The sequence below is a fragment of the Ylistrum balloti genome, unplaced genomic scaffold (assembly GCF_031769215.1).
Source record: "Ylistrum balloti isolate Yb309-2 unplaced genomic scaffold, AGI_CSIRO_Ybal_v1 Utg371048, whole genome shotgun sequence".
NCBI classification, from domain to species: domain Eukaryota; kingdom Metazoa; phylum Mollusca; class Bivalvia; order Pectinida; family Pectinidae; genus Ylistrum; species Ylistrum balloti.
Window position 1 is genome coordinate 1,128,928 of NW_026782580.1, and position 12,088 is coordinate 1,141,015.

Sequence of the window (12,088 nt, forward strand, 5' to 3'; positions counted from 1 at the left end):
AGGTATCCTCTCTCCATCGATTTCCTTGTTGGGAGAGGGTTTCAGAAGTCTCCTTGTAACGGCAGGGAATTCCTTTCTAATAAAGGTTCCAGAGTGTGTGTACGTAGTGTTTTAGAGGCTCCAGTGTAACATGGTCGCTCAGGTATACTCACGAATATAACTGGTTATAACTTGAAAAAATACAGAACAGGGTTCGTTTTGTTTTCTTTTAGTAACGTTAGATTTTAAATAGAACTTGTTAAACGAATTGAAGTACTGGTAACAGCGCGTCAGAAAAAAAACCGGCCTAAAGTTAGGCCATGTTTGTACTGACGCAACGACGGGTAGAAACCCCGGTATTGCTCTGGAGACACACGGTAACCGAGAACTTAACACTGGTGTAGCTATCCGGGTCATTATTCAACAATACCAGCATTAAATTGATCACCAAAAATGTATGGTGAGATATGACTCTATTGGTCGGTGTTTATATACATACATGTCAATGTCTAGAAATCACAAAAAAAATAAATAAATAAATAAAAAGGATGAGTATTCCATCAACGCTGAAAAATAAAAGAAAAGAATATGGATTTGAAGACAATTTTGACAAAAATGATAATTATCTTTATATAACCAACAAATACGTTTTTGGGACAGTTATACAATGCATTTTAATGGTATTTATACGATATGTTTATATTTTTATTGTGTTTTGTAAGGGAACTAACTGGACAAAATATCTAATTCCTTTAAATTGTCAAAATTTGGATCAGCCGTTCATAAGTATAGATATATATATGTGTGTGACCCTGGTAGTGAAAGTAATGTGGTGACATATGTGTTTTATGTGTTTACTGAAGGGTACCTAGCACTACAATAATAATAATTCATTAAAATTTTATCCATAAAATCTCAATTGATGGACTACCTTATAAAAAACTCCTCAAGGAATCCAGTGATAACCCCTGATTCACTAAGTATTGATAAAAAGAGAATTGAAAGGGTAGGTGGTAGGTTCTAAAAATCATAGAACAGATTTCAAGAAATGTATAGAAAGAATTGAAGATAAGATATTGTTTTGGTCTTATATTAAGATGGTGCCAGAGTTACCTAAATGAATACCGTGGCTACACCAACTCTCCGCAGCACGTCTTTAATAATAACAAAAACAAACAAAAGTTTTATTATTTAAATGATAAAATTTGATTTATGAACAGTATGATACAATAAAAAAAATTAAGATGCACTATAATAAAGAGATTTTAGCTACCAGGATTCCACGTAAAGTTATCTGTACGCACTCGCAATCTTTCTTTTAATATCTCCCACATGGAATAAATGGTGTTTTGTTTCCCTACATGAAAAAACAGTAATTTGTTGTTGGTGTCATTCTTAAATCTATCCACGACAACTTTGCCGTTCAGAATGTAAGCGTCGTTCAGACGTTGCTGGGTTACGCCCACTCGTTTTGCAAGCATGCCTGTGATGTAATAATCATCGACCCAGAAAAACGGCACGTATTTCGCAACAGCAGACATTCGCTTGATAACGTCAATACTTAGAACAAACGCCGACCCTGAGCAATATGGCGGGAAATAATTTGGCTCAAAATCTTCTTTTGGAATGTACCATTTACTTTTCTTGTCTCGAAGAACTTTCATGCGCAGCCATTGGTTACATAGTATCAAGTTTTTCTTGCCTAGGCGATGCTCGATGTCAGAGGTTAGTTTGGACACCAGTTTGAATATATTCACCATGATGTCATCGTCTGTTTTAAGGGCATATGTGGCGTTACTACAGAAGTTAGAAATCCAATTTAATGCCGCTATACCTTTGTGTGTTAAGTTCCGATAGGAGTCAATGAAATCCTCCTGTACGATATCCCCGTAATGCGCATGCTCCATTTTAACTTTGTCCATGACACGATGATCTGGAACTGATCCCATTATGAACACCATTTTGGATCGATGTTTGTTCAAGATCGATTTTTGTCCCCAGGTTTGTCTAAGCATTTGGCGTTTGTGAAAATTGGGAGGTGCTGTGTGGACATAAATGATGAGGTACACATTGTCCTGACATAGTCCACGCGGGTTTAACAAATATTGAAATGTGTGAGGGTTTACTACGTCATCATTATATGTTTTACTTGGTGTAGTATTCACAACAACCCAATCTGTTGTCTGTTTTTTCTGCACGTGAGGACGATGAAAAGTTGAAGCTTCCGGTTTGCGCGGAAAGGAATCGATGTGGTCTAGTTTGGAGTCACTGACGACAAATTCTTGCCAGGGAAGTTTGGGTGACGAGTTAACAGTTTTTGTGATGCGTTGTAACAGGAATGTGTACAATATTACACTGAAAACAAGTAATACACAAAAAAACCTGTACACAGTTGGCAATCGGGGAAACATTCTACGTTGGGCTGAGTGGCAACTTCCAGCCTCATCACTATATACTTCCCTTCGAGACTCACTTCCGGATCAGCATTACTCAGAATTTGTCGACTTTTTTTTTAGATGTAACTGAATGCAGGAAACCTTTTTCACAGTATCCACAGCATCTGAAAAGATAACACACGTATTAATGTGCAGAATATAACGAAACTAACATTATATATAACAAAACTACAGTGACATATTTCAGCCATTTTGTATTGTCATGTGGGCGCCCCTTGCGATTTAACAGGGCAACAAAGAGACAATAATACACAGCCAATGTAATAATGTTTCTCTGTTGTTGGGATACTTCTGTCGCATACATTTCGTCGTATTACTACGTTGATGCCCCCGCCAATGTGACAAAGCGAAATGGCTGCAACTAACCACCATAAATAAATGTTAAATATCCCCACATAGTATCAAACACCAATAAACAATACAACTAACTATCTTCATTAATGTGAGAAGTTTTTGTTTAACAATTTCAGGGTACATTTGAAAAGTATAAATAATTATCGATAAAACATCATTTGTAATTAAGTTAATCTGGCTATAAAAGGAAGATAGAGAATGGCGTATTAAAATCAGGGTATGCAATTTGAAACAGCATAACGTACACCTTACAAGAAATAAAAGCATGTTTATTGAGCGAAACAGCTGTTAGGTATTTGCCTGGAAATGCGCGACAGGTGGATACAAACGTGATTCCACACTTTCACGAGTACAATTTCACTGATTTGATTGGATTTGCTATCATAATCTGCAACAAGCTGTTGTTAGGATGACTGATACTTGTCCTTAATACAAAACTTTAAATAAGCTTGTTGTATATAATATCACTACTCAATTTCACTGATCCATCTAAGAAATCGGATTCCAATAAAATCTGTGTTTTAGCCAGTTACATTTACATTTATGTTGGTAGTGAAACAGTGGTAAACTGTTACAGTTTGTGTTGGTAGTGAAACAGTGGTAAAGTGTTACAGTTTGTGTTGGTAGTGAGTGGTAAAGTGTTACAGTTTGTGTTGGTAGTGAAACAGTGGTAAACTGTTACAGTTTGTGTTGGTAGTGAAACAGTGGTAAACTGTTACAGTTTGTGTTGGTAGTGAGTGGTAAAGTGTTACAGATTGTGTTGGTAATGAGTGGTAAAGTGTTACAGATTGTGTTTGTGGTGAAATAGTGGTAAACTGTTACAGTTTGTGTTGGTAATGAAACAGTGGTAAACTGTTACAGTTTGTGTTGGTAGTGAAACAGTGGTAAACTGTTACAGTTTGTGTTGGTAGTGAAACAGTGGTAAACTGTAACAGTTTGTGTTGTAGTGAGTGGTAAACTGTTACAGTTTGTGTTGGTAGTGAGTGGTAAAGTGTTACAGTTTGTGTTGGTAGTGAGTGGTAAAGTGTTACAGTTTGTGTTGGTAGTGAAACAGTGGTAAACTGTTACAGTTTGTGTTGGTAGTGAAACAGTGGTAAACTGTTACATTTTGTGTTGGTAGTGAAACAGTGGTAAACTGTTACATTTTGTGTTGGTAGTGAAACAGTGGTAAACTGTTACATTTTGTGTTGGTAGTGAAACAGTGGTAAACTGTTACAGTTTGTGTTGGTAGTGAAACAGTGGTAAACTGTTACATTTTGTGTTGGTAGTGAAACAGTGGTAAACTGTTACATTTTGTGTTGGTAGTGAAACAGTGGTAAACTGTTACATTTTGTGTTGGTAGTGAAACAGTGGTAAACTGTTACAGTTTGTGTTGGTAGTGAAACAGTGGTAAACTGTTACAGTTTGTGTTGGTAGTGAAACAGTGGTAAACTGTTACAGTTTGTGTTGGTAGTGAAACAGTGGTAAACTGTTACAGTTTGTGTTGGTAGTGAAACAGTGGTAAACTGTTACAGTTTGTGTTGGTAGTGAAACAGTGGTAAACTGTTACAGTTTGTGTTGGTGGTGAAACAGTGGTAAACTGTTACAGTTTGTGTTGGTGGTGAAACAGTGGTAAACTGTTACAGTTTGTGTTGGTAGTGAAACAGTGGTAAACTGTTACAGTTTGTGTTGGTAGTGAAACAGTGGTAAACTGTTACAGTTTGTGTTGGTAGTGAAACAGTGGTAAACTGTTACAGTTTGTGTTGGTAGTGAAACAGTGGTAAACTGTTACATTTTGTGTTGGTAGTGAAACAGTGGTAAACTGTTACAGTTTGTGTTGGTAGTGAAACAGTGGTAAACTGTTACAGTTTGTGTTGGTAGTGAAACAGTGGTAAAGTGTTACAGTTTGTGTTGGTAGTGAAACAGTGGTAAAGTGTTACAGTTTGTGTTGGTAGTGAAACAGTGGTAAACTGTTACAGTTTGTGTTGGTGGTGAAACAGTGGTAAACTGTTACAGTTTGTGTTGGTAGTGAAACAGTGGTAAACTGTTACAGTTTGTGTTGGTAGTGAAACAGTGGTAAACTGTTACAGTTTGTGTTGGTAGTGAAACAGTGGTAAACTGTTACAGTTTGTGTTTGTGGTGAAACAGTGGTAAACTGTTACAGTTTGTGTTGGTAGTGAAACAGTGGTTAACTGTTACAGTTTGTGTTGGTAGTGAAACAGTGGTAAACTGTTACAGTTTGTGTTGGTAGTGAAACAGTGGTAAACTGTTACAGTTTGTGTTGGTAGTGAAACAGTGGTAAACTGTTACAGTTTGTGTTGGTAGTGAAACAGTGGTAAACTGTAACAGTTTGTGTTGGTAGTGAAACAGTGGTAAACTGTTACAGTTTGTGTTTGTTGTGAAACAGTGGTAAAGTGTTACAGTTTGTGTTGGTGGTGAAACAGTGGTAAACTGTTACAGTTTGTGTTGGTAGTGAAACAGTGGTAAACTGTTACAGTTTGTGGTGGTAGTGAAACAGTGGTAAACTGTTACAGTTTGTGTTGGTGGTGAGTGGTAAACTGTTACAGTTTGTGTTGGTAGTGAGTGGTAAACTGTTACAGTTTGTGTTGGTAGTGAAACAGTGGTAAACTGTTACAGTTTGTGTTGGTAGTGAGTGGTAAACTGTTACAGTTTGTGTTGGTAGTGAAACAGTGGTAAACTGTTACAGTTTGTGTTGGTAGTGAAACAGTGGTAAACTGTTACAGTTTGTGTTGGTGGTGAAACAGTGGTAAACTGTAACAGTTTGTGTTGGTAGTGAAACAGTGGTAAACTGTTACAGTAGTTGTGTTACAGTTTGTGTTGGTAGTGAAACAGTGGTAAACTGTTACAGTTTGTGTTGGTAGTGAAACAGTGGTAAACTGTTACAGTTTGTGTGGTAGTGGTACAGTTTGTGTTGGTAGTGAAACAGTGGTAAACTGTTACAGTTTGTGTTGGTAGTGAAACAGTGGTAAACTGTTACAGTTTGTGTTGGTGGTGAAACAGTGGTAAACTGTTACAGTTTGTGTTGGTAGTGAAACAGTGGTAAACTGTTACAGTTTGTGTTGGTAAGTGGTAAACTGTTACAGTTTGTGTTGGTGAGTGAAACAGTGGTAAACTGTTACAGTTTGTGTTGGTAGTGAAACAGTGGTAAACTGTTACAGTTTGTGTTTGTGGTGAAACAGTGGTAAACTGTTACAGTTTGTGTTGGTGGTGAAACAGTGGTAAACTGTTACAGTTTGTGTTGGTAGTGAGTGGTAAACTGTTACAGTTTGTGTTGGTAGTGAAACAGTGGTAAACTGTTACAGTTTGTGTTTGTTGTGAAACAGTGGTAAACTGTTACAGTTTGTGTTGGTAGTGAAACAGTGGTAAACTGTTACAGTTTGTGTTTGTGGTGAAACAGTGGTAAACTGTTACAGTTTGTGTTGGTGGTGAAACAGTGGTAAAGTGTTACAGTTTGTGTTGGTGGTGAAACAGTGGTAAACTGTTACAGTTTGTGTTTGTTGTGAAACAGTGGTAAATATTAATATTACATTGCTAGTTGATGGTGAAACAGTGGTGAACATCATTGTTACATTTCGTTTTGGTAGTGGAACAGAGGTAGATATTTCTGTTCCAGTTTGTTTTAAAGTGAAACAGTGGAAGATTTAACTGTTTTTATTTATCTTGATGGTGAAACAGTGGTGAATATTTTTCTTTCAGTTGGTAATGAAACATTGGTATCTGTCACAGCGTGATAATGTCATACGGATTTCCACAGATCTCATCCGATAACAAATGTTAGGTCACGTTTGTAGATATCTTGATAAAATGAACAAAGGTAGAGTAGATATTGTACGTAGGCTAGGTACCTTTATCTCACCGAGAAGCAGGATATTCGAGGTGCTGAACGACAGTTTCAAAAGTGTGACACGTTTAGTGTGAGCATCACGTTGACAGCCATACTTTTCTTCATTGAAAACACATGTGTTATGGCAGTCGCACACGTGTCGTTTCAAACTACCGTTCTTTATATAGATTCCATGTGCTCCATTATTGTAGGTACAAATACAGACATTGACAAATACAGGGGAAATACGGAAATCTAGAGCATCATTTGAACAAAATTGAGTTATATTTATCTAAGGATAATCTAGACCTAATTTGGCCTAAATACTTTAATCCCAACAGACGAAAAAAATTCCTGATATTCCTTTATTTCTCATTTTAAACACCGCTCCATCGCCCCCATATTTATCACATTTTTAGTGAATGTCATTGTTAGAAGATAATATTGAATATTGTCAGGACCAGGAAATTTGAAGAACCTGAAGATGTGTTTGCTTACGCCTTACCTCAGCACCGGACAATCGGCGCCATATTAATTTTGTGTATGCAAATCAAGTTACGCACAATGAATAACACATACGCTGGACACCCAGGTCTTGACAACAGACAAGATCACTGCAGGACTCACACTTTCTATCCATACAATATTTTATAGGACATTTTTTCCACTTTCGACAACTGCAACTCACTACTATGAATATCTAGTTATATTTGACATAAAGACGGTCATTTAAGTTTCACTCGATATTTAAACGTGTCATGGTATATACTTGTTAGTGAAATAATATAACATCCCTTAGACACATGACACATTACGTGTTCAGGAAAAGATCATACTTACATTAAGCATCATGGATACAAACAGCTGAATTTGTCTTCGTCGGACTTTGAAACTGTGGACTTTTAACTCTGGTATCGCCGTGTACCGTTGTACATGGCTTACACTACCCACGAGATAACACCAAGAAGTGTAAAAATATCTTGAGATAAAACAGGAAGTGACGACATACAGATAGTGATCATAAAAAGTGACGTCATAATAATCAAAGCACAAAATATCGTTCTAGAGATAAATACATCTTGACTTTGGCGATATTCTCACTTTATCTCTTTCTTTAATGACGTCACAACACCTGTGACGCGTGGAAGTTATGTCGTCACAATATCGAATTCATCACAGCTCCGCTAAGTATGAAGTCACTTTTGGATATGATATACAAATAGGAAATTGTCACTGCTTAAATGCAAGTGCAATTTGATCAAGAAGATGCATATTTATGCATAGAAACATTCTATTTTCATATATCGTTTCAAACAACCTGAATACATCAACTTAAGTCAATTTCATCCACATTCAAATATTGTTAAATTAAACAAATATCACAAGTATATCTGTCGCTACTTCAACATTTGCCGATTTGACGCTACATCGAAAGCAAGTCCTGGTTTCATAAATCTTACTTAACTTCAGAATTTTTCTTAACTTAAAATTGCCCATTTGAAAGCATAAGTTAAGCAAACTTCCTTAAAGTTAAGTTTTTGCTTTACTTACGTTAAGCTGTTCTATGGTCGTTAAGATTTCCCTAAGTTCCCTACGCTACCTACGAAAAATATCAAGCGTCCGAAGGCCTTTCCATTCATGGAGAGTATTTGATTCTACCATACCTGGAACTTTAGAAGAGGATTGAGAAGTTTGAATCAATTTTACCCTTTGTCCCCGTTCCTTAGGCCTTTGTATGGTTGGGGATCGTATAATTGATACTTTGGTGCGTCTTTAACCATTAACGGTTTTTGTAAAATTTCATTGAAATCGGTTCAGGATTTTTTCCAGAATAAGTCTAAAATGTTAAAAGTTCACGGCGCACGCGAAGTACAAAAATGATCGCAATAGGTCACACTGAGACTTTGTATCAGGTGACCTAGAAAGCCTGTATTCTAAAATATTTAAAATGATACTTGTACATGAGATAATGTTAAATCGGTTTTCATACGAGATTGCTGGGCCGTTTTTTCCTTCTTCTTTTTTGTCAATAAAAGGACCCCACAAATATGAAGATATATTTTTTGAAAATGGGTCGTTACATTTGGCACGCAGTTAATTTAGCGCAACTTTCGTGACGCAGAAGATCTCCAGCTTGGCAACGACTGACGAACTACACTGACCTCGACCTTCCCTTGTATTCAAAGTATACATGTAGATACTCATATATTAGAAAGTCACCATTCGCAATGTCCTGTACATATACATAAAGAAGAACGATAAAAATAATTCAAGATGTATTGTATCTGGGTTACTTTTAACGGCTGTGCCTTTGTTGTGTGAAATTCCTTCACTCAAAGACCGTTTTTAAAACACGAGTTTGTTTTGATCTAGATTATATTGCATCAGTAAAATGTTGATATTTCATTCTTAATTACATTTTAGGTGTTGATAATGCGCGGCATATGATACATTCACTTCATTTTCATCTTAACGCCTAGAATTTTTTTTTAACACCGGGCATGTGAGAATTCCTTTCTAAGCATTTACGTCTCTACGTGAAAATGTCCAACTGTCACATAAATGTCAAAAAAGAAGAACATACCAGTAAGTATTGTTGTTTCGAAGGTTCATCTGAACTATCATCGATTGGACTAAATAGACGCCAGGGAGGGACCATCTTTTGATACCAGTATTCTTTAGATGTGTGTTTCAAAGCGATTTTAAACAACGAAGTGAAACATATGGGATGGAATGAGAAGATAAAAAAACGGTCCTTAAAATTAAGATTATGTAGACATTTAAAAATGAACGAAACTATTTTGAAAATGGCAGTTTTTAATAGCAAAAGAATGCCGCTAAATGTCACTGGTAAATCGTTGGAATATTTCCACCAATCAGAAAGATAGGATTTGTAGTAACAGCTTGTTCAGAAAAGTCTGTGACAATAGGCTGAAACTAAATGCGTTATGTTAAGCTTAACACAAGAATCAACGTGTAGAAAAAATACTGAATATCAAATCTGACAACCCGTGAATTTCCAGTTGATATTACATGTCTTTTTCTCTCTCTTTATCTCTATGACTGTCTGCGGGAGACACAAAGGTCAGTCTAACAGAATGACTACGAGAGACACAAAGGTCAGTCTAACGGAATGACTACGGGAGACACAAAGGTCAGTCTAACGGAATGACTACGGGAGACACAAAGGCCAGTCTAATGGAATGACTACGAGAGACACAAAGGCCAGTCTAACGGAATGACTACGAGAGACACAATGGTCAGTCTAACGGAATGACTACGGGAGACACAAAGGTCAGTCTAACGGATTGACTACGGGAGATACAAAGGTCAGTCTAACGGAATGACTACGGGAGATATAAAGGTCAGTCTTACGGAATGACTACGGGAGATATAAAGGTCAGTCTAACGGAATGGCTACGGGAGACACAAAGGTCAGTCTAACGGATAGACTACGGGAGACACAAAGGTCAGTCTAACGGAAAGACTACGGGAGATATAAAGGTCAGTCTTACGGAATGACTACGGGAGATATAAAGGTCAGTCTTACGGAATGACTACGGGAGATATAAAGGTCAGTCTAACGGAATGGCTACGGGAGACACAAAGGTCAGTCTAACGGAAAGACTACGGGAGATACAAAGGTCAGTCTAACAGAATGACTACGGGAGACACAAAGGCCAGTCTAACGGAGTGACTACGGGAAACATCAAGGCCAGTCTAATGAAATGACTACGGGAGATACAAAGGTCAGTCTAACGGAAAGACTACGGGAGATATAAAGGTCAGTCTAACGGAATGACTACGGGGGACGCAAAGGTCAGTCTAACGGAATGACTACGAGAGACACAAAGGTCAGTGTAACAGAAAGACTACGGGAGATACAAAGGTCAGTCTAACGGAATGACTACGGGAGACACAAAGGTCAGTCTAACGGAATGACTACGGGAGACACAAAGGTCAGTCTAACGGAATGACTACGAGAGATACAAGGTTTCGTCTTTAGGAATGACTACGGAGACACAGAGCCAGCCTAATTGAAGCACTACGGGTTAATGACAAAGCATTTTCCCAGTTGCTGTGCTGTAACCGCTAGCTACATCTTGTCGTTTAGTGACGTAACATCGATAAGCATATTTCCCATGGTGAACCTTCACCACGAATATGACGACCATATCATCACGTTAGCCTTAATTATACAGTACAGAGAAAGAATAGGGGTTTCGACCCAAACGTGTGCCAGATGTATACACATGATGGAAAGGATACATATCTATCTATACATATCGGCATATACATGACAGGCTTATGTTGGTAGAGTCCCTGGTGAGGATATAAAATCTAGCCATAGTGTGATGAACAGACAGATATTTATGGTACACATGTCTGTCCATCTATAACGGTTGTATATATTTATATCGATACCATATGGTGTGATCAGAAATGTTCCACCATAAACGAAAGAAACATTATTTGTATTACAGAAAGTGTTTTGGGCACTCTATAATGCTGATTCACAGTAATACACTCACTGTTTTCAAGATATTCCTAGTTCAATTCAATTCCAAATTATATTTTCGTTCAATTTCAAAATTTTAAAAGTGCGTCAATTCTGTTGCACGAGGAATCACATTGTCTCTTGTCATAAATGATAGCACTATCTACTGGATAGAACAGTATATGATGATCAGGCTGTTGTGAGTGGCGATAAGGAGCTTATCATAACACGTGTGTGAGAATGTACATGTGTGTAGTAATCTCCAGCCTCTGTGTATATAAGATTAATCAAGAGATCGTCTTGATAATGTTATGATTCAGATGAACAATTGACAATGTTTAACCTAAACACGCGTACTGATATAGTTTATGAAATAAACCATTTCAACAGGTGACGGAAACAGAAACAAGCTCGAAATGACATATTCTTCTCATTCTCATTCAGTTCTCGGCAGTCATTTTCTAAAAGTATTAATTTCCGATGTCAGACAAATCAATATACTAATTAATTGACAGTATCTGACGGTAAAAGCTAGTGAAGTCATACAAAACATTGAAGACTTACCCACAAAGTAACAATCCGTCCTCACAGAAAAGCACGTGTGTACACCTTATGACAGTCTTGATCATGCAGCTGGTACACACTTGACAAGAACTAACGAGTTTCCTGTTGGCAATTCAATACCATCCCCATTTCATAACAAACTTAGTGTGCATTAACTTCAGACCACTAAAACATTGCTAGAAGTAATTATGTTGAAATACTAATAATAACTATCCAAGTAAACAAACACATTAAGTATAAACAACCCCTATTTGAGTCGGTACATATATCTATAACAGTATCTCCATTAAACTACACCAGTATATATAAAGTTAATCTTGTTAACAAGGTCCTGCACAAGAAATAAAAAAGGCTTAATTAACTAGTGGTTTTTATAGACAGATACATTGAATTCATAGTGGGCATATGATAGAA

The 12,088-nt window shown here is 37.1% G+C and overlaps 1 protein-coding gene across 2 annotated transcripts; it reads right to left on the reverse strand.

The window, feature by feature from the left end:
* Window positions 1–1,157: 1,157 nt before the first annotated feature.
* Window positions 1,158–11,714, reverse strand: LOC132560318 (beta-1,3-galactosyltransferase 1-like). 2 transcript variants are annotated; one of them, XM_060224990.1, is made up of 2 exons: window positions 11,675–11,714; window positions 1,158–2,539 (listed from the first exon to the last, which is right to left on the reverse strand). In XM_060224990.1, the coding sequence occupies exon 2, from the start codon at window positions 2,388–2,390 to the stop codon at window positions 1,245–1,247; it is 1,146 nt and encodes a 381-aa protein (XP_060080973.1). In that variant the 5' UTR covers window positions 2,391–2,539; window positions 11,675–11,714; the 3' UTR covers window positions 1,158–1,244. The 2 variants fall into 2 exon arrangements, with proteins under 2 accessions (XP_060080973.1, XP_060080974.1); XM_060224991.1 differs by lacking the exon at window positions 11,675–11,714 and adding an exon at window positions 7,453–7,484.
* Window positions 11,715–12,088: the final 374 nt, after the last annotated feature.